At 37.4% G+C, this 26,813-nt stretch overlaps 1 protein-coding gene across 1 annotated transcript; it reads left to right on the top strand.

Moving 5' to 3' along the window:
- Nucleotides 1–26,813, top strand: LOC149147660 (large ribosomal subunit protein eL19x-like). The gene is made up of 5 exons (XM_089445729.1): nt 1–198; nt 25,372–25,494; nt 25,676–25,989; nt 26,197–26,240; nt 26,377–26,813. Exons 1-5 carry the CDS (start codon nt 87–89, stop codon nt 26,399–26,401), a joined length of 618 nt encoding a protein of 205 aa, XP_089301855.1. The 5' UTR covers nt 1–86; the 3' UTR covers nt 26,402–26,813.

Here is a 26,813-nt window from a genome sequence, read left to right as displayed (position 1 = left end):
AGGAGCTTCTCTTTTGGATCATTTTTTAGGGCGGCGGTGCATTTCTACTGTTGATTTGCTGAAACAGCTTCGATTCGTAGGCGAAAATGGTGTCGTTAAAGTTACAGAAACGGCTAGCAGCGAGCGTCCTCAAGTGTGGTAAAGGAAAAGTTTGGCTCGATCCTAATGAAGTTAGTGAGATTTCCATGGCTAACTCAAGTAAGTAACCCTAGACATCTCTTAATTTCGACTCCCTCACCTAAAAGAGTTTGATTAATGTGTTGGGTATCATAAAATCCTCAGAAATGGGCTTTGGCTTTGGCCTTTTGGCTGTTTTACAGGAGTTTTTGGATCTTCTAACCCCTCAAAATTTGGCTGTGGCTTTGGGGTATTGGTTTTTACTATTTTGAGAAAGAGAAAAGAGAATGACTTTGCTACCCAGAGAAAACTTTGGGCCTTATACCCACTGTGGGCTTCAGATGGGATTTAGGGTTTAAGGTTTGGATCTTCAAATGGGCATTGTTCAGTTTTTGCACAATTTCGATGAGGCGTTCCAATCGATCGCCTTTTTTTCCTATCTTTCTCTTGCAGCATTGCCCTGCAAGGGAAAGTTACAACTGGATGAATGGAGAATAAAGCAGCCGCAAAACTTTATAAATCAAAGTATTTAACCGAGAACACAATAATCTGATTCTCCAAGCGACATACACTGAAAAATGAAAGAATTTTAGAGTTACAATTATGCTATTGAGAGTTCAGTTTTTTTCTCGCTCGGAGCATTTCATAACTTGGCTTGGTTGGGGGTAGGGTGATCTATCAGCTCTTGGTGCTTGTCGTTGTGTTTGTGAAGGTGCATTGAACGTGCACACTAGTATGGGCCCATTTAAAATTGAGTCTAATATGCATCTCAAGGTTGCATACATCTGAGAAATCATTATTTCATATTGTCAGCCGTTTATGTAACTCGAGATATCCATCCACGTTCTTTGCAACCTGATGGATTTGTGCATAGTTGTAAATTTTCTTATGCCATTTGCCACCGTTACTAATTTCACCTTGGCTATTTGCATTTGTGATTCAACTGGCTAGGTATTACCATATTATATGTGAGAACCCTTATTTTCCCATTAACATATTTCTCCTCTTTTTGAGGATGGTACCTTGGCTAAATCCTAGATTTTTTAGGTTGCAAATTCCGGTCAATATTAGGGCTTGAAGCAAGTACAACAATATATTATTAAGAGTTCTACATGTCACTTGTGGGAATGAGCTTTGGGTGGGGAAGATTTCTTTTGTTCCTTAATTAATAAATCAAAATAGAAATCACATTAAAAGCGTGCAAATATTCAAATAGACCAAATTTGGGCCTAAAACTCTACCAAAACAGTGTTATAACCAATATTCCACGAGGATGCGTCACCCCACCTGGGAAATGTGTCCCTGCGCTCCGGGGACGTAGGGACGGTTGGGGGAAGTTTTCCCACGTTCACGGAAACGCGAGGAAACTCGAAGGGGGGACGTTCCCCCCCCAAAAGATGAAACGTTTCTTGCGTTTCCAAAAAAAATTGAGGTCAAATCATAAAAAATGTCAAATCCCTAAAGAAATAATAAAATATTAAATAGAGGTTTTTTATTTGGTTATTTCATATTTGAAGGGATTAGCAACACAATGGGATGTGGATCTAGAGGATGATGCACAAGTAGATATGGAGGAGGGACTTGATGAGACACAAATGGGGTTGGTTGGTGTGTCACTTAGCATGTTTGAGAATGCAAATGATTCTTATTCAAATGATGACATGGTTGATCTTGATTCATGCAACAACTGGATGCAGTGACTAGCAGGGCATTACCTTCAGCAATTATGCTCATTTGTCATTTGATATGTTCTTATGTTATTTGCTTTTTTGTTTCGGACTTCAGTTGTAGACTTTAGTTTGTTTTGAATCTTGATATATGATGTATTAGACTTTATAAAAATTTGAATCTTAGATATCATTTTTTTGGGATTCAACAGCGTTAAGTAAGTCATTCAAACGTATGACCATTTCCATGAGAGGTAGTCGTAACTGACTAATTTCTCATGATTTTTGAATAGTTCACTTAGCACTCATTGCATCGGGTGATGCTCACAGGGGTGAAGAAGTGAGATTGAAACTAGTGAAATGTGGAGAACGAATCACATAGCATCAATCATCACTTCCGGGGCTTGCACCCGGTAACCAGGACTTCCCAGGAGGTCACCCATCCCAGAACTCCTTTGGCTCAAGCGCGCTTAACTATGGAGTTTTTCCCCACAATCAAGCCCACTTAGCTTGCTACCCCATTTGCAAAACCTTAGCAAGTATTGTGCCTCATGAACCATTCAAGTAGAGATCCCTTGACTCTTTTTGAATTTAAGTATCAGACTTGACTATTATTTAAATACTGAGTGTATTAAATCCATTGTAAAATAAGTGTGGCAAAGTAGTGTGGCAATTTGAATCTTGATGTATCAGACTTGACTATTATTACAATATTTAGTACTCATGGTTAGAACTTCAATATGATTTACAATTTTTATTTTCATTGTACAATGTTACAATTACATGTATGATTGTATCATGCTTTTCGTTTTAAATTTGTTCCAGTTATATGATTCGTTGATTTATCCTTCATGATGCAAGTGTTATGTAATGATAAATACAATTAAATTATAAAATTTAAATGATATATTTATAATTTTTTAGTATTTTACTATTTTGTTGGGGTCACTTGTGTTAAAGACCCCGACGTCCCCCACGTTTCCTAAAAATTGGCGGGGAGCTTTTGCATAGGCCGCTCTTGTGTTTCCCCGCTCCCCTGTTCCCACGTCTCGGAAAATTGGTGGAACTATGGTTACAACACTCAACGATGTATCCTTATAGAACTTGAATCAACATTATCATCCACTCTAGAGCATTTGTATAATATATATAAATAGATACTTTACAATAATCACAAAATGTATATGCGATCTCACTTAAATACCGAGTGTATTAAATCCATTGTAAAATAAGTGTGGCAAAGCAATGGACATAATCATTTGATTCATTATCCACTCATTTGGCCACAAACAGGCACTCACTTTTCATTCATATTTTATTTCTTATCCTGATATGTAAACATACCTGTCGTTGACATGTTGCTCAACAACATGTCCTTGGATCAAGGGCATTAATATTAACTTCATTCCTTGTCTTCTATAGAAGGGAATGTACATAAAATTGCTTTATGAGTGAAATGGCCAATGCTTTGGTTATTCTTAGAAGCACAATAAAAATGAATTTTAACAAAATTTGGTAGAATGATGTCAATACTGGTGAGAAGCACTAGATTTTAGCCGGGCAATTTTTGGTTTACATTCGAAAGGGAATGGCATACCCAAGAAAGAGAACATCTGGAATATTGCAAGTTGTAACATATATTACAGGTTATGTCTTTTTTGGGGGACAATTACAACAACGTTGTCAACAAAGTGCTAAATCTCAAGTAGTTTCTTTACATACTAGGAATTTCATTGTTAAAAATGAGTGTTTTTCCTTTCAAATGTATAGTTTTTAAAAAGAATATTGCTAGAAAACTTTAAAAGTATACAAATGTGAGTAGTGTGTACCCATCCTTCACATGTCAAGATGCAATCTACTCTAATTTAAAATCAAGTTGTGTGACTCTATTTGCCAAAATTTTCCAGGATTCATGCTTAGGTCAGCTGTCACATTTTGGGATGCCTCCCTGGGAAAGGTGCACTATAGAAGGAAATGATCAAAGGTTTTGGAGTCAGCTCGCAAAGAACACATAAATATGGGGACAATGAAATGATCTCTTATTGAAATATCATATGTTATAATGGTTAGCAGGCATGAACAACCACATGAAACAGGTTGTACGTCCATACCACCAAATATTGTTATCACTGTTAAGGTTCTGGTAGTTGTGATTGGAGCAACTATGTTAGAATCTCTTGACAAATAAACATTTTTTTCAAACTAACTTCTGAGGATTTCTAGTGATAGGAATTCACATAAAGGGACTTGGATCATATTCAACAAGATTGTCTTCTTCACGATTTAGATGGACATTTGAACCTCCATACCATTTTTTCCACCAATTGTGAGGAGTTACATTTAGTATTGTTAGAGCCTTGTAGACTCCGCTAGGAGTGTAGATCTTGGTGCAATTCAAAGACTAGATCATCATATCTTCGTTGCCCTTTGATCTAAAAAAACCTTGATCTCAAACTTCCCACGTAACTTTCATAGACCAGTGCACAATCTAGAAGGATTCCATCCAATCAATTTGTTACCCAATGCTTGTGCAATGCAGAGATCAGGTCGAAGAAGATGATGCGAGATCAAGAAATAACAGGATTGTCTCAAGAGTACCATCGTTGATTGGCTATTTCGTGGTTTTGTTGAACTAATTCTCGAAATCTAGAGATGTTGAATGTTAACCATGCCACATTTGCCCATCTAAAGTTGTTGGAGTAGAAGGCTTGATTTGCCCATCCTTAACATACATATGCATAGACATGTGTGTGTGTGTGTATTGTTGCTTAATAAATTGGTCATCCATCTCTTCGTTGGTGGAGGAAAAAATCACAAAGTTACATGCTTGTTGGAAGTTGTTTGCAAATTGCAGAGGAAGAAATTTTGTGCCTTTGAGAAGATTCAAACCTTAGATGCTTAAGCAGAGCACAAATATGTAAAGAGATTCCTGGAGCCACTTTGGATGGAGACCACTAATTATAGATCTGAGAGATTTGAGTTGGAGTGTAGATTTGTTGGAGAGGGCGTGAATGCAGAGAGTCCCTTCTTTGAAAAATAGAGCAAAGCATGTGTTCATTTGCAGGAAGAAACCATAGCTATCCTTTTAGAGAACATTAGAGATAACTTTTGTAGATTGAGGCAATTAAATGATGTAAAAGGTGAAATGATGTGCTTTTTCATGCTTTTAATGGATCAAATCATCAACTAAAGTATTCTCAAACATGTAGACATTGAGGGTGAAATTTGTTATTAATTTGCCGAGTTTTGTATATGTTATATCAATTCTCATTTTAAATTTTGGTCTTTAAATGTTGTTTTTTCATAAATTAAGACACTATTTATAAGAATTTGAATTAGTGAAATGAAACATTTTTGAACTAATTTTGAGGCAAGTTTGGCATAAGAGTAGTTGATTAGAGATTAACCTAGAAGTTGATTTGGATTTGCACAAGTGTTAGTGTTGATTGCTAATTATGACTAAGAACAAGTAGGGAGAAGGTTTGTTTGAAGAGTACAATCTTGAAATTAGTTTGATATGTGCATTGCAGAGGCAATGAATAGAATCTCCAAGGGTAGAAAACCCCTTTGAATTTGAAGTCATGTTGAAGCCTTTTTGGAGTTGAAAACGACAATGGAAGAATTGTATAAGGAACGAAAGAAGAATGAAGAAGTCCCAAGTGAAGGTAAAGGAAAAGGAAGTGTCAATGACTCTTCTAAAACGCCTTCATCTCTATTTCCCCTTCAAGTTCAAGTTCCTCTTTAATTCCATAGGAAAAAAACAACTAGAAAAAGTTGATTCCAATTTGCCTATGTTTTTTTTGAAATTATAAGTGAAATTGATTTGCCAATGTATGATGAAGAGCAAAATGCAGAGAAATTGGATCATTGGATCAAGCAAATTGAAGTATATTGTAATTTGTAAGGTTCAATACATTGTGGACGGAGAAGCAAAAATCTAGCTAGTTATTCTTTGTTTGGGAGGCACAATAATGATTTGGTGGGAGAGTAAGAGACAAGAAGATCTTTATAAGCAAGATAAATTGATATTTTCTTGGTATGAATTCATAGCTGCGTTAAAGAAGCAATTTTATCCTTTAAGGTATACGTAACAAGCAATAATGGATTGGTAGAATCCAAGGCAAAATAAGGGATAGGATGTGCAAGATTATACTTGAAAGTTTAGAAAAAGGGCATTGAAATTGGGCAACCCACTTTATAAACAATAAACTTTCTTGAGTGTATTGGTGGGTTGTGTAGCTATTAGTGATATGATATTCACATATTTAATCCATCTAATCTTGATGAAGTTTGTGTACAAGCACTCATATTGAATCATGGGGAAATAATATGAAGGATAACTTCTCAAAGAAATATGATCATCTAATCAAAGGCAAGCACAAAGTAAAGGGTAAAATGAAATGAACAACTACAACGAGGAAAGAAGATGAGACACCTTCATGTTCACATTGCAAAAAGGAAGGGCACGTCGAAGCCAAGAGTTGGAAACTTTATTTAGAATTGAGACCAAAAAGGTGTGGAAATAAGAAGAGTAATAAAATGACCATTGCTACAATCCAACGGGATTGTGGATTAGATTCAACTGATGAAACCAAGATCATGACCATGGGAATACAGGTATCTTCTTTTGCTAGTTCTAGTACCAAAACTCATTTTTTAAAATTTGGAAGTGTGCATGATGAGAGGAAAAAAGTGAGCTATTCCATATTAGACTTTGTTGAAGAATCTAGGGCACTTAGAGTTAATGAGATTCTTCTTGGTATGATAACTATTTGTGAGGTATTTTAACTTTTTCTTCGTAGGCCAATATTCACTTGTTATTATTAGAGTGTGTGTTCTTAGTTCATCAAATAACTATCAAAGCAAAGAGACAAAAACACAAGATGTTGGCTTTCTGCTAGGGCCAAAACCTCTCCCTCTTGGAGAGGAAAACCCGCACACAATTCTTCTTATAGAGATTCCAATTGACAAATGTGAAGACCACGACCCTTGACCTATTATGCCACTCCAAGACCAAGACACCAATCCTCTTCTTTGTCAATGCTGAGATCATCATCATTGCTGCACCATCACTGCTCCTTCACCTAGATCTTTGTCACTGCTGCACCATGACTGCTCCTTCAGCGATATCTTCATTACTGCTACGCCAATGCTACACCCTCAGCAATAACTTTATCACACCAATGAGATCTCCATTAAGAGGTTATATATATATATATATATATATATATATATATATATATATATATATATATATATATATATATATATATATATATACACCGAGGTCTTCATCATTATCTTGACCTTGTCTTCATTAGGATCATGACTGATATCATGATTGCAATTATGCCGAGGACATGATTGTGTCTAGGATGTATGCTGCACCGAGATCCTTCTCATTATACCGAGACTATGAGAGGGTGTTACTGTGAGATCACCTAGATCCTTCACATCACACATGAGCTAAGACTATGACTGTGTTAGGTATGCTGAGACAAAGATCTTCAAGACTTCAGGGAGGCCGAGACTTTATCTGAGATACTCATTTGAAAACCACAGGGATCCTCCTCCATACGAAACACTGAACTGTTGTCTTCATCCAAGATTCCTGTACCACTTTACTTGTCCGAGATTTCAGAGAGGTATGCGAAGATGTCACTGTAAAACTGCGAGGGTACAGGCTCCTTTATATAGTTGTTTGTCCCTGTATTTGAGTTGACATGTCCATTGAAAGGATGTGTCTCCATATGTGAGCTGACTTGATATTTATATATATTTTGAGGCCGACATGACTGCTTTCTACACATTTTGTTGACTGCCTTCTTCTTATGGTTGTCTTGGAGGGATGATCTAGACACTAGGTTGACTCATTTACATTTTATATATGCTCAAAAAGAGCTCTTAAATATTTTTCTTTGACTCTTTGACTTTACTATAACACTTTAACATGTGCTAGCCCTATGCAATGAGCAAGAACCTCATTTTGTAATTTACAAAATTAATATTTCTTTTCCTTTACAAGTACAAAGATCAAAATTACACTTATGAAGACCGAACCTAGTTACACTTTCTTCAACACTCCCTCTTAACTAGGGAGGTATTCATAATGGTACTTGGTCATTCTCAATCTAAAGAATTTCTCATAAGAAGAATCAGATTGGTAACCCATTTGTATAGCATCATAGTAACCAACATTGTTTCCACAACAAGGCCTTGACTGACAGATCTATCTCTCATTAGATCAGAGCACAATGTTGGTGAGACCAATGACTATAGACACCTTCATCATTGTATCTCAAAGTACATACCCACTCGTGTGTTCACTGAGTATGACCTTCTAGGACTATTCTTAAATTGGGTTCCCAACCCTCAAAGAATATCGGTCCCAGTGTTACTTGGGAGCGGGAGCGGGAGCGGGGAGCGGGAGCGGAAGCGGGAGCGGGAGCGACCATTTTCAGAAGCTCCCGGTTTGGGAGCGAATCGGGGAGCGATTTTTTAAAAATATATATATTTTTATATTTTTTAATTTTTGATACATATATGTCAACAAAAACATGTAGAATGATGAAATAGACATAAAAAACATAAAAAAACATAAATTGATCATTGAACCATATCACATCAATCATCTAGAAATTATAATCGTCATCAACCTTAGTAAAATAATAAATTAAAATAACATTCAATTCAATAACATTTATCATCATTGATCACCAAAGTAACAAGTTGTACTTGTAAGCCAAGTTTAACCATTACAAGAAGTAATATCGAAGATATTTCTAAGTCCTAACTTCTAACTGTTAACATGATATGAAATGTTAAAAATTTATAAAATGAAACATGAATAATGAGATGAAATGAAACAACTTTAGTCTTTCACAAAGCATCATATTCATAATTCACAATCATTACCAATGAGTTATAATTGCCAAGGCCCAACTTCAAACTTCAAATTTTCATTGTCACAGTCACCAGTGATATAATGTTTACAAAAAATATCATAATGTCATAATGATATGAAAGAGTCAAGAGTCAAGAGTCAAGGACTCAAAACTCAACACTGAACAGTTATGAAAACTAAAGTGACAAGTCACAAGTCTAATAGAAACTAAAAAAGACAAGTAAACTGTAAATCTACAAGTGGCCCTTGCCACGAGAGTCTCCAGGAGTATAAGTAGGTCTTGGCGGTCTTCTAGGAGTCTCCCGCCCAGACCGACGACCAGAACTAGAGCCTCCACGCGAGGGTGTCGATGGAGGTGGCGACAGCAATGGAACAAGACTCGGGCCCCGAGAACTGGATGGTGGAGGTGGAGGTGGCATGGCTGCTGCAGCTGCTTCAGCTTCATCCCGTACAAGCTCATCTTCTAGTTCTTCCATATGTACAATGCCATCTTCCAAATTGTCGTCCTCAGGGTGATTGTCCCAAATTTTATATGTGGGATCTTCATTAGCCCGATCACAGTAATGGCTCAACAACCTCAAATTGTAGTGCACATAAACCAAGCTTTCTGCTCGGTTTTCGTTGAGCCTGTTTCTTTTCACATTATGTATATAACTGTAGGTGCTCCAACACCTGTCTGCAGAAGAAGAATTTACAACCTGTGCAAGAACTTTCAATGCCAATTTTCGCAAAAGTCCGTCGCCGCCATATGTTTCCCACCATGTGAGAGAATCAAATTTATCTTTGTCGTCCATTGCATGGAAGTTACCATACAAACCACTGCCAGTGAAGTATCTGCCTATTTCAAGGCGCACAGCTGCACATTCCTCCCTGTCAGGCACCAACTTTTCTAATGCATCCAGATATCCTTTAGTTACCTCTCGATCTAAATGGGGTTTGGTCCTAACACCACCCCCTGCTGCAGGTTTGCCCAACCAAGAATCTGAGTAGTATTTTGGCGTAAGGATATACGCCAAGCAATGTAGTGGAAGGTTAAGCCTTTTCCACCGTTGACACACACAATCGTGAATCAGATTGTACAAGTCGGGATCTCTGTTATTAACAATGTCTTTTATTTCCCCCAACATGGTATCCATTTGCTCATACACCTCACCAATCACTGGTTTGTCTGTATCTGCAAACCGAATCATGTTATAAATTGGCTTGGTGAAATCCAATACCTGTCTCACAGTTGTCCAAAACTGCCCATCAAGAGCGGCCTCCTCCACCGTTTCAAAACCTGCAATGTCAGCTACATTTGTAGCCCTTTCCTTTAACACCTGCCAATTTGGACTTGATACCATGCTAGCTAAACCCTCTCTTACCTTCAAAAGGCGCCTGAAGGTGAGGTAATAGCTACCAAATCTAGTCCTCGCAATCTTCAGCAACTCCAATCTCGAGTGACTGCGGAAAAGGCCATGGGTATTGCTATGATTTGTAATAAATTTTATCATTTTTTTTCCTTTCTTGTACAAATCACCAATCCATTGGTATTGTTCATTTTTGTTTTTGACAATATCATGCAACAGAAGGTTCAATGTGTGAACCAAACATCCAGACCAAAATATGTTCGGGTATCTATCCTCAATAATTGCTCCCGCTGCCTTACAATTAGGAGCATTATCAGTGATGACTTGGATGACATTGTATGGGCCAATACGCTCAATTGTTTCAAGCAATGCTTCTGCAATGTTGATAGCGGTCTTGAACTTGTCTGAGTAATCATGTGCAGCTAGAAAAATGGGACCACTTCGGGACACAGCGAGAACACTTATCAATGGCTTGCCTTTTACATTTGTCCATCCATCAGATACAATGGACACCCCATTGTCAGTCCAAGAACTTGTCATTTTATTCAAAGAATGTGATATTTTTGCTTTTTCATGATCAAGGCCAACTGTTCTTGCCTTGTCATACCCAGGGCTCTTGTATCCTTTAGGGGCATCATTTATGGCAGAAACCATTTCGTGCCAATAAGGTGAGCGTAGAACATTGAATGGTATCCCATTTGCATAGAGGAACCTGTAAATTTTTGAATCCACATCATTCCTACACCCCTCATCAAGGAAATCTGATATGGTTCTACGGCGTAAAGATGATGACCCTGAGCCTCCATGTCCATATCCACTGCCTTGGGAGGATGCTGAAGGAGTTCTTTGTGAGCTTTCAAAGAAACCCCTTGATCTTTTTGCTTTGTATTGGGCGTCCTCCTCTTCCTTTATGTATTTGGCTCTATCTTCTGTTGACACCTTGTCGCAAGTTCTGATTCCTATTTGTTTCTCTCCATCCCATGCCCTTTTCCCGCAAAGGTGTCTTCTCAAACGGGTGTATGAGCCTGTGAAATCAGAATTGCAATGGGGGCAATGAAATTTAGTGGTTCCACCCCCTCTCCCTGCTTCAGGCCTCTGAACATATTTCCACAATGGAGTTTGGTCTTGTTTAGTTTTTTGACCCTCATGTTCACCCTCCTCCACATCCTCCTCACTGGGGTTTTCACCTATTTGACTTCCTCCGGCTTCTTCATCCACCTCTTCAGTTTCAGGCCCCCTCCGTTTCCTACTCTCCACCACCATAATAACCAGAAAAGGGACCAGGAAGAGGAAAATGCCAATAAAAATCCCCAGGTCCATCGTGTTTGATGTTTGTAGGGTTTGAGTCTTGAATCTGCAAATTAATTTAGTTTATTGGGATTAATTCATTTAATTTATTAATTTAATTTAAATTAATGATCTTTAAACTCAAACAGGTAAATTAAACTAACCAAACTAACCACCTAACCAGCTAAACTAACTAAATGATTAAGTTACTTACCTCTGCAAGCTTGCTCCTCGCTCCTTGGCACTTGCTCCTCGCTCCTCAGCTCTGGCTCCTTGCTCCTCAGCTCTTGCTCCTTGCTCCTTTGCTCTCAAACTCAAGCTCAATCTCATTGAAATGATTTTGTTTTGGCCCATTGGGCTTATAAATCCAAAAAAATAAGTTAAATTTTTTGTTTTTTTCGGGTCCGCGGAATTTTTTTCCGCCGAATCGCTCCCGAATTTTTAAAATTCGCTCCCGGAGCGTTTTTAATGCCCGGGAGCGATCAGGGAGCGATCGCTCCCCGATCGCTCCCGGGCATTAAAAAGCGCTCCGGGAGCGCGGGAGCGATCGCTCCCTGAAGCGCTCCCTCGCTCCCTGATCGCTCCCGGGCATTAAAAAGCGCTCCGGGAGCGCGGGAGCGATCGCTCCCTGAAGCGCTCCCTCACAGACCAGGGAGCGCAAATTTTTTTACGGGAGCGCGCTCCCGAAAATCGCTCCCGTCCGGGAGCGATTTGGGGAGCGCGCTCCCGACCCGCTCCCGAGCCGCTCCCGCCCGGAGCGCGCTTCGGGAGCGGGTTCGAAGGGGGGGGGGGGGCGCTCCCCCGCATCACTGATCGGTCCTCTTGCCCACACTTGTCTTGGATGCCCTACACATCCTCAAAGAGCATCGGATGCTAGATGATTACCCAATCCTCCATTCTTTCTTCCAAAGTGAAGACAAGAATGTTGTGTTTATCCTCTCCCTCTCAACTAGGGAAGATATGCCCATTCCTTGAAGGAATCTACCCAAGCTCCCTTTTAATTGGGAACTTGTCAAAGCTCCCTCTTAGCTAGAGACTCTTCTACACATCAACAACTTCTTTGTGGGTCCTTCAACTGCTTGATCAACTTCTCTCCTTGATGTTGTGAAATGTAGTTGAGCTTCTTCTTTGTAGGGCAATAGCCAATCCATCACTTTCCTCCTTAGTTCGTCATGTCATTCCTTTCTTCATGGAAAGTGGCCTTCTTCATATCTAGAACCTTCGTCATATACTTCTTTCTCATCATGCTTCTTCCATTCACCACATGAATGCTAGTTGTACTTGTAAGTAGCCCTGCATGAACTTATCCAGATATTATTCAAGAAATCAAAACATAATATTAAATCAAATCATACCTTACGAGATGGCTCTTCATCACCACAACTTTCTGTAGGTATCAACATCCTGCATACATGTTGACATATCCCCCAAGGATATCCATTGTCAAGGGTCTTCATCTTTTTCCATCAGAGTCTTCATATCTTTTCAGGAGATTTCCTAGTTAAGTCTTCTCGGTCTTTTGGATGTTGATCGCCTTTATCGGGGTTACGATCTCTTCCTTCGTCACACATTCCATTCTCAGGAGTTTTTAATAAGAGTTTCTTAATTGTAATCATCCACCTCATACCTCATATGAGGACATATTATGTTGATTTCATCTTAGTGTGACTTTATGCCTTCCTGCATCCTTTTAGAGGAGGAGATCCCTTTCCCTTGATCATTCTTCTCAAGATAGAAGTAATGACCCATGTTACCTGCAACCATATTACATGGCATTATAACATTACATACAAGCATGTATACCTTATTTTACCTTTAGGTCATCTAGGCTTCTTTCAGCAACTTCCTTGATTGAAGTGTCTTCAACCCCTTTATCTGCTTCTCTTATGTCACCATCATCCATGAATTCCACAAGTGGAAGTTTTTGATGAACCACTTGCTTCTTCTCTAGATTAGTAAACCCTCCAATGAGGATTCCATCATAGAATCTTGAGGATCTTGCATATCTCCATTTGGCAGATGTTTCCTTTTTGACTTGATGTATGATGAGCCTTGTCTTGGATGACTTCTTTATTTCCTTCAATGTCCAATGAGGTTCCCAAGAGTTATATCCTTCATGTTTGATTGCCATAGATTTTGTCCTCCATGATTCCCATAGTGATGTCACCAACTCTTGTTTCTAATGATTCCATGATGCCACGATGCATCTTATTATCTTGGTCATATCTATAACACAAGATTTAGGAGCTTATGATAGGACCCTTTTATGAGGGATATCATCTAGATCATAGTAGAGATCTGTTACTCCCTCTTTTCTTGGTCCTTTTCTTCAGCTTCCTCCATCTTTCCGGTGATATGAGCTTCTTTCCATAATCTTTCCATAGCATTGAATCTTATACTATTTTGTCTTGTTTGAGGACCAAACTTTCCTTTCCTTTATGCACATGATTGTGTCCTTCAACACTTTTGCCTTTTATCTAACATAGATACCACAAGTTGTCGAATGAGGTAACCTTCTTTGTTCATGGATATTTGTTACCTTGATGATTATCTTCTTATCATCTGTCATAGATCTCCCAATTGAGATCTCATGAAGATATTCTTTCTTTCTTTGATACCTTCAATTAGGTCTAAGTGATATGACCTTCTTCACTTCATTTTAGAGAGTATATCTTCTAGCATTTCATATATCTCTTTTATGTCTCCTTTCTTGCTACATAGAGATGAGAGGACCTTGAGAGTTCCCTCCCATGAATTCAAAGGAGACCTTTTTCCTTGGTATGTTCACTGACTTCTCTTATCTTATGAGGATTATGACAATCCTCCTTATTCTATGCAAGGACTTTTGATGACCCATCTAACCTATAGATCTCCTTGCAATTATGAAGTCATTTTACCAAATTGATTAATGAAAATACTTACTTGAGATGTGAAGATAAAATCTTCACCTTGATCTTGTTGGAAGTAGTTGAAGCAGATGCATTAGAGCTTCCTCTTGAATGATCTTCTTTCAAATGAGAAAGCCTTTTCCTTAATAGAAAAGGTTGCTCCTTTTGATGAGGATGATTTGCTGCTTCCTTGGATGATCTTCTTCTAGGGCAAGGAGATGATCCTTGCTTGATTTATAGCCTTGAAGATAATAACAATACCTTCTTGCCTTTAATATGTTTTGCCTTCTTTTGTAGTGTCGATCAAGACTGTTGCTAGGGTTTCAACCTGTTCCAAGATGATGTGATCTTTGATTTTGAGGTCCTTTTCTTTGTAGACATCTTGATGAGGGTCTTGGTGGCCTTTTGATGATGACTATGGAGATAAAAGCTTCTTGCTGTTGTAGACTGTCTCCTTGATTATATAGACAAAAACCCTTGCTGTTGTAGACTAATCCTTCAATCTTGACAAAGCCCTTCAACTTGCTTTGATGCCCTTCTTGAAAACTGATCCTTGTATGTCTCTTTTTGCTGCCCTTCCTTTGACTTCAACACCTTAGCTCTGATACCATGTTGAAGAATCTAGGGCACTTAGAGTTAATGAGATTCTTCTTGGCATGATAACTATTTGTGAGGTATTTTAACCTTTTCTTCTTAGCACAATCTTCACTTGTTATTATTAGAGTGTGTGTTCTTAGTTCATCAAATAGCTACCAAAACAAAGAGACAAAAACACAAGATGTTGGCTTTTTGCCAGGGCCAAAACTTCTCCCTCTTTGGGAGGAAAACCCACACAAAATTTCTCCTATAAAGATTCCAATTGACGAATGCCAAGACCACGATCCTTGACCTATTATGCCACTCTAAGACCAAGACACCAATCCTCTTCTTTGTCACTGTTGAGATCATCAGCATTGTTGCACAATCACTGCTCCTTCATTGAGATCTTCATTACTGTTGCACCATGACTACTCCTTCATTGAGATCTTCATTACTGCTGCACCAATGCTACACCTTCAGCGAGAACTTTATCACACCAATGAGATCTCCATTCAGAGGTATATATATATGATAGTTGTACCAAGGCCTTCATCATTATCTTGACCTTGTCTTCATTAGGATCATGACTGATATCATGATTGCAATTATGTCGAGGACATGATTATGTCTAGGATGTATGTTGCATCGAGATCCTTCTCATTATACTGAGACTATGAGAGGGTGTTATTGTGAGATCACCTAGATCCTTCACATCACACATGAGTCGAGACTATGATTGTGTTAGATATGTTGGGACAGAGACCTTCAAGACTTCAGGGAGGCCGAGACTTTATCTGAGATACTCATCTGAGAACCACAAGGATCCTCCTCCATACAAAACACTGAACTATTGTTTTCATTCGAGGTTCTTGTACCAATTTACTTGTTTGAGATTTAAGAGAGGTATGCGAAGATGTCACTGTAAAACTGCGAGGGAGAGATAGAGAGAGAGAGATGATAGCTGTACCAAGGCCTTCATCATTATCTTGACCTTGTCATCATTAGGATCATGATTGATATCATGATTGTAATTATGTCGATGATGATTATTGTCTAGGATGTATGTTGCATCGAGATCCTTCTCATTATACTGAGACTATGAGAGGGTGTTATTGTGAGATCACCTAGATCCTTCACATCACACATGAGTCGAGACTATGATTGTGTTAGATATGTTGGGACAGAGACCTTCAAGACTTCAGGGAGGCCGAGACTTTATCTGAGATACTCATCTGAGAACCACAAGGATCCTCCTCCATACAAAACACTGAACTATTGTTTTCATTCGAGGTTCTTGTACCAATTTACTTGTTTGAGATTTAAGAGAGGTATGCGAAGATGTCACTGTAAAACTGCGAGGGTACAAGCTCCATTATATAGTTGTTTGACGCTGTATTTGAGCTGACATGTCCATTGAAAGGATGCGTCTCCATAAGTGAGCCGACTTGATATTTATATATATTTTGAGGCCGACATGACTGCATTCTACATCATTTTGCTGGCTGACTTGTTCTTGTGCTCGTCTTGGAGGGCTGATCTAGACACTAGGTTGACTCATACATTTTATATATGCTCAAGAAGAGCTCTTCAATATTATTCAATGACTCTTTGACTTTCCTATAACACTTTAACATGTGCTAGACCTATGCAATGAGTAAGAAACTCATTTTTATAATTTACAAAAATAATATTTCTTTTCTTTTACAAGTACAAAGATCAAAATTACATTTATGAAGACCAAACCTAGTTACACTTTCTTCAACAGACTTATCTCAAAACAATACTAAAATTGATGCTTTGGTAGTGGTTCGCAAGCTAATCTCATTATTTTGAAAATTATTAAGACATTGGGACTTGAAACTAGGCGTCATTCAAAACCATATCTTTTAAGATGGGTATGTGAAGATGCGAAGTTGTATGTATCTAAACAATGTAAACTCATATTTGCAATCACCTCTAAGTTCATAGATGGGGTAGAATTAGATGTTGTACCACTTGATATTTGTGGAATTATTTTGGTAAGTCCTTATTTGTATGATAGGAAAGCTATCTTCTATATGGAGGAGAAGAAGTATCATCTTACAAAGGATGATATTGAGTATTTTGTAAGAGCCCTTCGTGTGAATATTAACTCATCTCTTGTTACCATAGAACAAATGAAAAGGCTTGTAAATGCAAGCAAGAATTATATACTCATGATTGTGAAAGCTAAAGATGACGATAAATCCAAAGCTTTCAAAGGGTGTGATCTTAGCCATAAAGATGAATTAATTAAGATTATTTCTATCTATGATGAATTGTTTAAGGAACCACAAGGATTACCTCCAAGGAGAGAGATATAATATGAGATCCAATTGTAGCAAGATGCACCTCATTCTAACTTTGGTATGTATATAGTTTATCTATACTGAAGAATGAAGAAATAAAGAGGCAAGCTCAAGATTTGTTCGAGAAAGGAGTCATCCAACCAAGTACGTCTTCATGTGAATATCTAATGTGCTGATACTAAAAAAGGATGATACATGGACTTTCAGGAATTGAAATTACAATGAAGAACTGTTACGTGCTTCCTATTGCTGATTTGTTAGATCAATTGAAAAATGCAACTTATTTCATTGAGTTAGACTTAAGAAGTGGTTATCATCAAGTAAGGATTTTTGAAGATGATATTTGGAAAATTGGTTTTAAAATAAAGCAAGGCTTATTTGAGTCATTTGTTATGTCTTTTGGACTTTGTAATGGTCTTACTACTTTCATGCAGGTTATAAATGATGTATTTAGGCCATTCGTAGATGATTTTGTAATAGTATATTTAGATGATATGTTGATTTTCAATATAAGTTGGGAAGATTATGTAAAGCATGTTAGAAAAATCTTAGATGTTTTGAAAAAGGAGAAATTGTGCCTAAAGATGCCAAAATGTGAATTTGGGAAAACGTCTTTAGTTTATTTGGGCTATATAGTGGGGGGTGAAGAACTAAAAATTGATCCCTCTAAAGTTGAAGACATTATGAAGTGACCTAAGCTCCCTAATGTAATAGGAGTTAGGAGCATCTTGGGGGTAGTGCAGTATTGGATGAAGTTCATTGCTAACTTTTCGTTTATTGCATCTCCTTTACATGCTTTGACAAGTACTAAGTAGACCTTTCAATGGGGAGGTAAGCAACAAAAAGCATTTGAGACCTTGAAAGTGAAGATCAATACGACCCCTAGTTCTAGCTAGCATTGTTAGATTTACAACAAACTTTTAAGATTGAAACCAATGCAAGTGATTATGCCATGGGAATAATGTTAATACAAAAGAGGAAACCAATTTGTTACCATTCTAAGACCTTCACTAATGTAGCAAGAAATTATCCTACTTATGACAAAGAGTTGTATGCTTTGGTACAAAGTGTAAAGTAGTGAAAACACTATTAGACAAGCAAATAGATAATTATGCATATGGATCATTAGCCCTTTGCTTCATTAATCACAAACCAAGCTAGAATGATCACATCATTTTCAGTGGATGGGGTTTTTGCAAGAATTCCATTTAGTAGTCGTGTGTAAGGAAGGTATACAAAACAAAGTTGTTGATATGCTATCTAGATTTTTTGCTAATGCATCCATTGTTATACAACATAGTTAACTAGCTCATGAAAGTTACATTGAACGATATGCTAGAGATGAAGATTTTAAGGATGTTTAAGAAACACTAATCCATGGCATTAATGTAAAAGAATTAGATTATGGTGTATACGACAAATTGCTATGTCATCTTGGTAAATTGTGTATTCCATAAGATGAAAGAGTGCATGTAATTACAAAAACACATACTTATCTCCTTTTTGGTCATTTTGGTGTAGGCCAAACAATAGCTTAGCTACAATGCTATTACTACTGGCCTCAAATGTATGAAATTGTGTCCAAATATGCAAAAGATGTGTGATGTGTGTGCCTGGCAACCGAGTAACATAAAATTAGGTTTGTATATGCTACGACCTACTTCTAGAAAGTATGTTTATGTATTTTTTAGAAGGTTTTCCTATGTTTAGGAAAGGTCATGATTATCTATATGTTGTGGATATATTCACCAAAATGTTTGTTTGGATGCCTTGTAGGAAACATGATAGGAGAAAAAATTGCACATTTGTTCTTCCAATACGTTGGGTTCATTTTGGTTTGCCCACATCCACTATATATGATCACGACTCACTTTCTTGGGGAATCTTGGTCCACTATGTGGGTGTTAGTGGACACTAAGTTTCATAAGAGCACTGCTTTTCATCCACAAAGCGATGGACAAATGGACGTGATCAATAAGACAATGATACACTTCATGGATATTGTAACAACATGCCTAAAATTGTGCCATACATTTTTCTACACAAGGTTCTCCTTTTGAGACATGTTTTGGTTGCTTATCCAAGTCTCCTTTGGACTTCACTTTTGGGCAAGGGACAGTGCAAATGGATGTAATGCTGCAAATAAAGCTAAGTAGTTCATCTAAAAGATCCAATTGGTTCATCAAGCTACACATGAATAGTGGGAAAGTGCAAGCCAACTGTAAAGCCAGGCATGCTAAACCTTCGGTTGATCATCATTTGTGAGTTGGTCAAATTTGGCTATACATTAGCAAATAACATGTTAAAGGTGAAGGTAAAAGCTTAAGCAAATTAGGTATGGTCCATTTAACATTTTGGAAAAGATGTAATGACAATGCTTTCTAGTTGGAGTTACCTCCTTATATATGTATTTCATGGTTAATGTTGGAACTTGAAAATATATGAGCCTCCCATGATCATGGACCAAGGCAAGAATGATCAAGTTCCTTTTGTTGAATATTTTGCTCTTGAATATCTTAATGAGTTGTATGAAGATGTTATTCTTGATAGGATCACGAGGACTTCATGAAGGGTTGATGTGTAGTATCTTCGTGTGGGTCTAAAAGGAATGCATCCAAATAAAACATGATGGATGGAAATTGAAAAAGTGAAGGAGTGAAATTGCCTCTAATTGATCCATAACACAAATCTCATGTAGAGTAGAGATTAAGCCAAAGAAGATGACACATGATCAAGAAAGAGTGTGATTACCTCAAGAATACTGTAGTTGATTGGTTATGCCAGGGTTTTGTTGAACTAAATTATGAAATCCAAAGATGTTAGAGATTATCCATGCCATATCTTCCCATTATCTCTCTCTCTCTCTCTATATATATATATGTATATGTATATATATATATATATATATATATATATATATATATATATATATATATATATATATAGATGCCTATTGAATTGATCAAATATATCTACCTAATAAATTGATCAATCTTCATTGGTGGAGGACGAGATTAGAGGAAAATATTGAAGAGTTATATGCTTGTTGGAAGTTGTTTGCAGATCACTGACAAAGAAATCTTGTGTTGTTGAGGAGTTTCAACCCTAGATGCCTAGGAGAAGCACTGATTTGCAAAGAGATTCATGGAGCCGCTTTGCATAAAGATTGTTCAGTATAGATATGAGAGATCTGTGCTAGAGTGCATATTTGTTGAAGAGGGCTTAAAGGTAGAGACCTCCTTCATTGGGAAAGTAGGGCAAAGCTTGTGTTCATTTGTTGGAAGAAACCATTGTTATCTTACTAGAGAACATTGGAGATAGTTTTTGCATATTGAGGCCATTAATTGGATGTAAAAGGTGAATTGATGTGCTTCCATCCTTTTTAATAGGATTGGATTGTTGATAGAAGTGGACTTGGAGACAAACTGTGAGGGTGAACTCATTTATCAATTTGTTGAGTATTGCTTGTGTTATTTTATTTCTCACTCTTAAAATGTTGATTTTTAATTAATTGAGATATTGGTTATTAGAATTCGAATTATCTTACTAGAGAACATTGGAGATAGTTTTTGCATATTGAGGCCATTAATTGATGTAAAAGGCAAATTGAAGTGCTTGCACCCTTTTAATGGGGTTGGATTGTTAATAGAAGTGGACTCAGAGACAAACTGTGAGGGTGAACTCATTTATCAATTTGTTGAGTATTGCATGCATTATTTTAGTTCTCACTCTTAAAATGTTGATTTTTAATTAATTGAGATATTGGTTATTAGAATTCGAATTAGCGCTAATTTCAGAATCCAGATCACTGCATCTTCTTTTGTAAATGAAGATTTCTCTAGGTAAGTCCTTCTTTTAACCGAAGGAAGTTGCTCTAACAATTTGAGACGGGTTGTAAATATCTTTGTTCCTTAGATAAAGAATAATGTGTTGTGGTAAACCTATGATTATTCTTGTTTTAAACTTGGGATCCAACTTTATTTGAACTTTTGAACTCAAACCCACATGCCACATAAGCCAATTGCATATAAAAGGAAAAGCTAATATTATAGCTTTCCAAATAATGAAAACATATGTGAAACTTTTAACACTTGTGCCCATAAATGTTTACTTCAAATGACCTCCCCACATATTTTGTAACCAAAACCTCAAAGAATAGTAAAATAGTAGACCTCCCAACCCCACTATGCTTTTGGCAGTGCTATCTTTTTCCATCTAACTAGAGGAATGCCCTTTCTATCTTTACATCAAAACCAAATAAATCTGTTAGCAAAACCTATTGATAACCTACATAACTCCTTTGGGGATTGATGACAAAGACATCCAGTAAATTGGAATGGCTTCTAAGACTGATTTGACTAACACCAAGCAACCACCTCATATACAACCATTTGTTGCACAATATAGTTAACTTTTCTCCACCTTTTTCTATGAACCATTGCTAGTGTCCACATAAACATTTGGCTTAGGATTGAATCCCAAATACTTCATACCACTATCCACATCAACCATTTGATAAAGAAACCCATGTAAAAAGTAATATTGATATTCATTTGATATATCGCAAAAGGATATGGTGGATTTTTCCACATTTGTCTACATTATATGTGTCCAAGAAAAATAAATGTACAAATTCTTTTGGAGCTTCCTCCTTGGGACCATCACAAAATGTCAAAATATCATTGAGAAGATGGGACAATGAACAAGGGTTTGCAACTTTGATACGATTGAAGGGGCTAACCTTGTGAACTTCTTTCAAGGTTTTGCTAAATCCTTCTACAACTACAATGAAAAGGAGAGTGGAGAGGGGACAAGCTTGCCTTAAACCTATCCCTGGCCCAAGGAAAGGGCCTATTGACCCATTTACGATACAAAAAAAGAAACTATTGGTATAGAATTTATCACCTTTTAACAAATCATGGATTGAAAACTAAATGTATAAGCATGGAGTTTAAATAGAGGCTTTTTTATTTCTTCTAATATTTTATTTGTAAAGTTCGTCCCTATATGAATAATTAAAACAAAATATACATAGCGTACAATCATAACATCCAGGGATGCCCCATGGGCAAACATCCTTGGTTGTAGCAGAAGCGTGGCTTTAAGCCTTTGGTCCAAACTTTCCCTGTTCTTGCATTATTCTAAATAAACTATAAATGCTATCAAGGAAACTCGGTCTACTAACCTCCTGGCCAAGTTGACATGGCTTGTTACAAAAATGCAAAAAGTACATATTAGATGTAATTTTGTACTTTCCTTCGGGTTGATTGGGATTGCCTTGGAATGGCGCAGGAGGTTTAGGATCTTATTCTAGTTGAAGATCTTCCTCTAGCTCTTAGGCTAGCGCTTGGAGCCGTGATAGGCATAAATCTTGCTTCTGCCCGAGGTTGAGACCCTTTCTTCTAGCCTATCCATTCTTGCTAATAATTCCACCTTAGCTTCTCTCATTTCCTGCAAAACAATTTGGTCTAGAAGGCATAATAGAGTGTGCATAGGTACTTGAGGCACGACATTGTTTTTGAGGTGTCGAAGCCGCTACTTGCCAAGTTTCCCACGTCTCCTCAACTTAATTGTTATGGGTGGAGCTTGCTATTCGCTGGGGGAGGTCTGAAGAGAGAAACCTTGATTACAGCTCAAAATATGCTAAAGATGCCCAGTCCATGAGCTCCCTCCTATAGTGCTTCTAGAAACTCAAGCGTGCATCCTTCCCCTCAACATTGTTGATTGTAATGACGCTTGGACGAACTTCGTGATGTTGCAGTGGCCTTGCACCACTCCCTCCAAGATAGAGCCAAAGGGGACACGTCTGCTCGGTGAAGGAACGTTGGAGTTAAAGCAGTGGTAGACTGGTAGCCATGATGTGTCTACTAATTTTGGAGCAAGCCACTTGAAGACCTTGTACATGAGGCCACCACCATAAGAGGACACCAAGAAGCCATAAAAATAACTAGTTACCTTGATGAGTGAAGACTCCAAGGGGAAGAAGCCATAAAAATAACTAGTTACCTTGATGAGTGAAGACTCCAAGAGGAAGAAGCCATAAAAATAACTAGTTACCTTGATGACTTGAAATCCCAAGATTGCGAGAACTACTCTTACCATCGTGCGCTCAGAAGTACCCTTTCACTTTGGGCTCGTGATAGAAAATCACAATTTCATTATGAAAGGATTGCCATAGTAAATGCCCAAGATAGCCTAGTGGTTAAGCTTGATGCTATCCTTAATGTGGTCGCATGGCAAAGATTGCCAATTGATCGCCAATCCTCTATTTGCCAAATTTGAAACCACTTCATTGATCCACTTGCCCGTCTTCATGGCATGACATGATTGTAGGTCAAACACCCACATCTTGTTTAATACCCTAGCCACCCATTTCCTTCGTGATTGCAATTTTTTTCCAAGATATGGGAAATTCTACCTCTTGTAGACACCAACACAAAGTAATTTGAAATTCGATCTTCTTACTTGCGTCAAGACACCTTTAGGGATAAAGGACAAAGTTACCCAATAAACTAAAATAGGTTATAAAACTGATTTAACTAGAAGAAATTTCCCCTTGGTTAACCACCGTTACACCATCAAGTTAGTATTTCCTCCACCTTATAAATCATCCAACCCTAATCCCTTCTAGTATAGTCTTTAGGTTTTAAATAAAAATAAACTTTGTATAAGGAAACAGTTGCAAAAATTGCACTCTTCCTCATTGATGCCCATGAAAGAATCAACATATTTCCCTAAATCTACCACCATGCCAGTGGGCCTTACAATAGAGGTCAGTAATTGCCGCATTTTTCTGCAGATTTTTCGAGAACCGTTGTAGAATAAATAATAAGTGCAAGATATGTAAAGACTTCTGAACTCTGATTCTTTTAAAAGCTCTATAAAACTTTGCTTCAGACAGTGATTTACTTGACCCTTAAGCCACCAGGAGAAACTAAAAAAGGGGAAATAAGACATCCCTATCTTGACCCTTAACCCTCGGGCCTCTCCCTTTCTCAAAGAAATACAATATTGACTCATTTATTAACACCAAAAAAGAAATTGAAGATACACAATTTATAACCCAATTAACAATGTTAAGATTGAAGCCACATGTGAATAAGTATTGGCCTCAAAGAAAGCTAGCTGACTCTAATATATGCTTTTGACAAATCAATGTTGATTACCATCTATAATGTTTTAGTGCATGTATTAGAAGCTTTTTATTAGGTGGAGTCTGGACAATTCGACATTCTTTTGGACAGGAAGCCTTGGATGAATTGAGGTATAGTCAAAGGAGTAGAGGAGTCTAATGCATTCTGCTGATCTTTTAGTTGGATATTATCTGTGACGCCATTTTCTTGACTTTGTAGCGAGGTTCTCAATTTCGAAGGACCTGTTGTCTTTTTTGTATTCCTTTAACCATGCAAATAAGCATCAGTGTCTTGTAATGTTTGATAACCTTTGACCTGTGCCATAAACCAATGCTGAATATTATACGTAATGCAGGGTAAAATGTGTTATAATACTCAAGATTCTACTCTAGTTGTCCCTGTTAATCTAGAGAATAGAAGTTGTTTCTAGTCAAGCTCTGGACTTCATGTATTCTTTGCATACGACATAACTGCATGGGGATTAAATTGTGAACATGGAAATCTTTTGTGTTAGGGGCCAGAGCACCCTGTGACAGTTTTGATACGCACAAACGCCTGAGCAGCACTGGGCTTCAAAATATTTAATTGAATCTTGCGAGTCTCATATAAACCTCTCCCATGATATCTACATCTGTGATTTTTAATTTGGGAAAATCAACTGCATATTCAAATCACCTCTAGTTAGATTCACAAGTAACAGGTGGATTTAAAATAATGATTTTACTCTATTGTTATTGATAATTTTTAGTTTTCAATGTTCCATGAATTTTAAAATCTGGAAGTTGTTGGACTTGTATATATTAGTTGTAAAATCTAAAGTTGCTAAATTACCTGACTGCTTAAGGTTTAGTGTCCAACAGTCTGTAGTTGACATCCCTTCCTGTTTGTATTTTGTGGCTTCCCTCTATATTGAAATTTATATACGATTCTGTTAGTGTTGGCTATTTTACTTGTGTATTATGAGGACTACTGACACTCTCAAATTGAAAATGTCGATGACAAATGAGTTTTAGCTGGAAGGTGACTGTATTTTTCATTGAAATTATTGTATGTAATTGTAGGGTAAAGTATGGACTCATATCTCTGATGTGGTAGATTTGTTTTATTTTTGTACTTTCAGGGCAGAATATTCGCAAACTTGTTAAGGATGGGTTTGTTATTAGAAAGCCAATGAAAATTCACTCTCGTGCTCGAGCTCGTCGAGCATTGGAAGCAAAGAGGAAAGGGCGGCACTCTGGATATGGTATGTATTATCTGATGGCAGTTGTTTAGTAGTTGCCAGTGGATACGTGGATACAGTATAAAAGGATCACAGTTTTATAGTTTTTAATTCGTATCTGTAGGCTGTTTCTGTTCTGATATGGGTTTGAATTTTTTATTAATTTGAGTGGCCCTAAACTTTTTCACAACTTCGATGAATATAGGTAAGAGAAAAGGTACACGGGAGGCAAGATTGCCTACTAAGATTTTGTGGATGAGGCGGATGAGAGTTTTACGCCGATTGTTACGTAAGTACAGAGAGTCAAAGAAGATTGACAAGCATATGTACCATGACATGTACATGAAAGTCAAGGGTAATGTCTTCAAGAACAAGCGCGTCTTAATGGAAAGTATTCACAAGTCAAAGGCAGAAAAGGCCAGAGAAAAGACTCTGTCAGACCAGTTTGAAGCAAAACGTGCCAAGAACAAGGCTTCACGTGAAAGGAAGATTGCCAGGAGGGAAGAGCGGTTGGCTCAGGTATATTTGTCTCTATGGGGAGAATTTTTTTTTTTTTTTTTTTTCCATCTTCTTGTCAGCAATTGGACTTAATTGATTATGAGGCGTGAAATGGAAAATTTGTCTATAAAATTGTAAAACTTGATGAGAACATTAAATGAGATTATAAGAATTTGTTTTGTTTGTACTTTATTTCTGTTAATAACCTTTGATATGTATGGGAAACAGGGTCCGACTGAGACCACACCGACACCTACACAAACGGCTCCAGAGTAATTATCTAGACCAAATTTTGAAATTTATTAGTTGACTGTAATTTTATGGAACAGATTTTTATAATACATAGCATATACCTCTCCTTTTTAATCTTGGTGAAAGAACTAGCTAATTCATTCTCTGATTCTTCAGGGTATCAAAGAAGTCAAAGAAGTGAGGGGGCAGAATTCTTCCAAGTCACGAGGGAATGATTTTTTTGTGGGGCTTCTATGGTTCACCTCCCAAAGGAGTAATAGGGAATCAACTGAAGTTTTCTGTTTAAACTAGCAAGAAGATTCTGTAGCAGGGTCTCTTTACTACATTCAGAACTGAGAGTGGGGCATCATCTCATCTCTAAAAGATGATGCCATAGCTTTATATTTTATTGATTGAACGTGTTTTGGCAAATAACCATTAATGGAATGGATTGAGTTCCTGCTTATCCTGTATTTCTGGTGACAAGCCTTTCTTTTAAAAAATATCCAGTATTTTTGGCTGTTTTCTACCATTGGATTTAGGTAGGTTGTACAAGTAGATAGCTGAACTTATTTAACACTTGGAAAATTATATTTAATGTTACAATTGTTATA

The sequence above is a fragment of the Pinus tabuliformis genome, chromosome 9 (assembly GCF_031772625.1).
Source record: "Pinus tabuliformis cultivar Carrire ecotype Pingquan chromosome 9, CPIR1, whole genome shotgun sequence".
Lineage (NCBI taxonomy): Eukaryota > Viridiplantae > Streptophyta > Pinopsida > Pinales > Pinaceae > Pinus > Pinus tabuliformis.
This window is presented reverse-complemented; position numbering and strand designations above follow the sequence as displayed.

What these genes read in the sequence shown, in the direction of transcription:
- LOC149147660 (XM_089445729.1), top strand. Translation starts at nt 87, where the DNA reads ATGGTGTCGTTAAAGTTACAGAAACGGCTAGCAGCGAGCGTCCTCAAG. An exon ending in GATTTCCATGGCTAACTCAA is followed by an intron (nt 199 to 25,371) that starts GTAAGTAACCCT and finishes TTGTACTTTCAG; the next exon opens with GGCAGAATATTCGCAAACTT. An exon ending in CCTACACAAACGGCTCCAGA is followed by an intron (nt 26,241 to 26,376) that starts GTAATTATCTAG and finishes CTGATTCTTCAG; the next exon opens with GGTATCAAAGAAGTCAAAGA.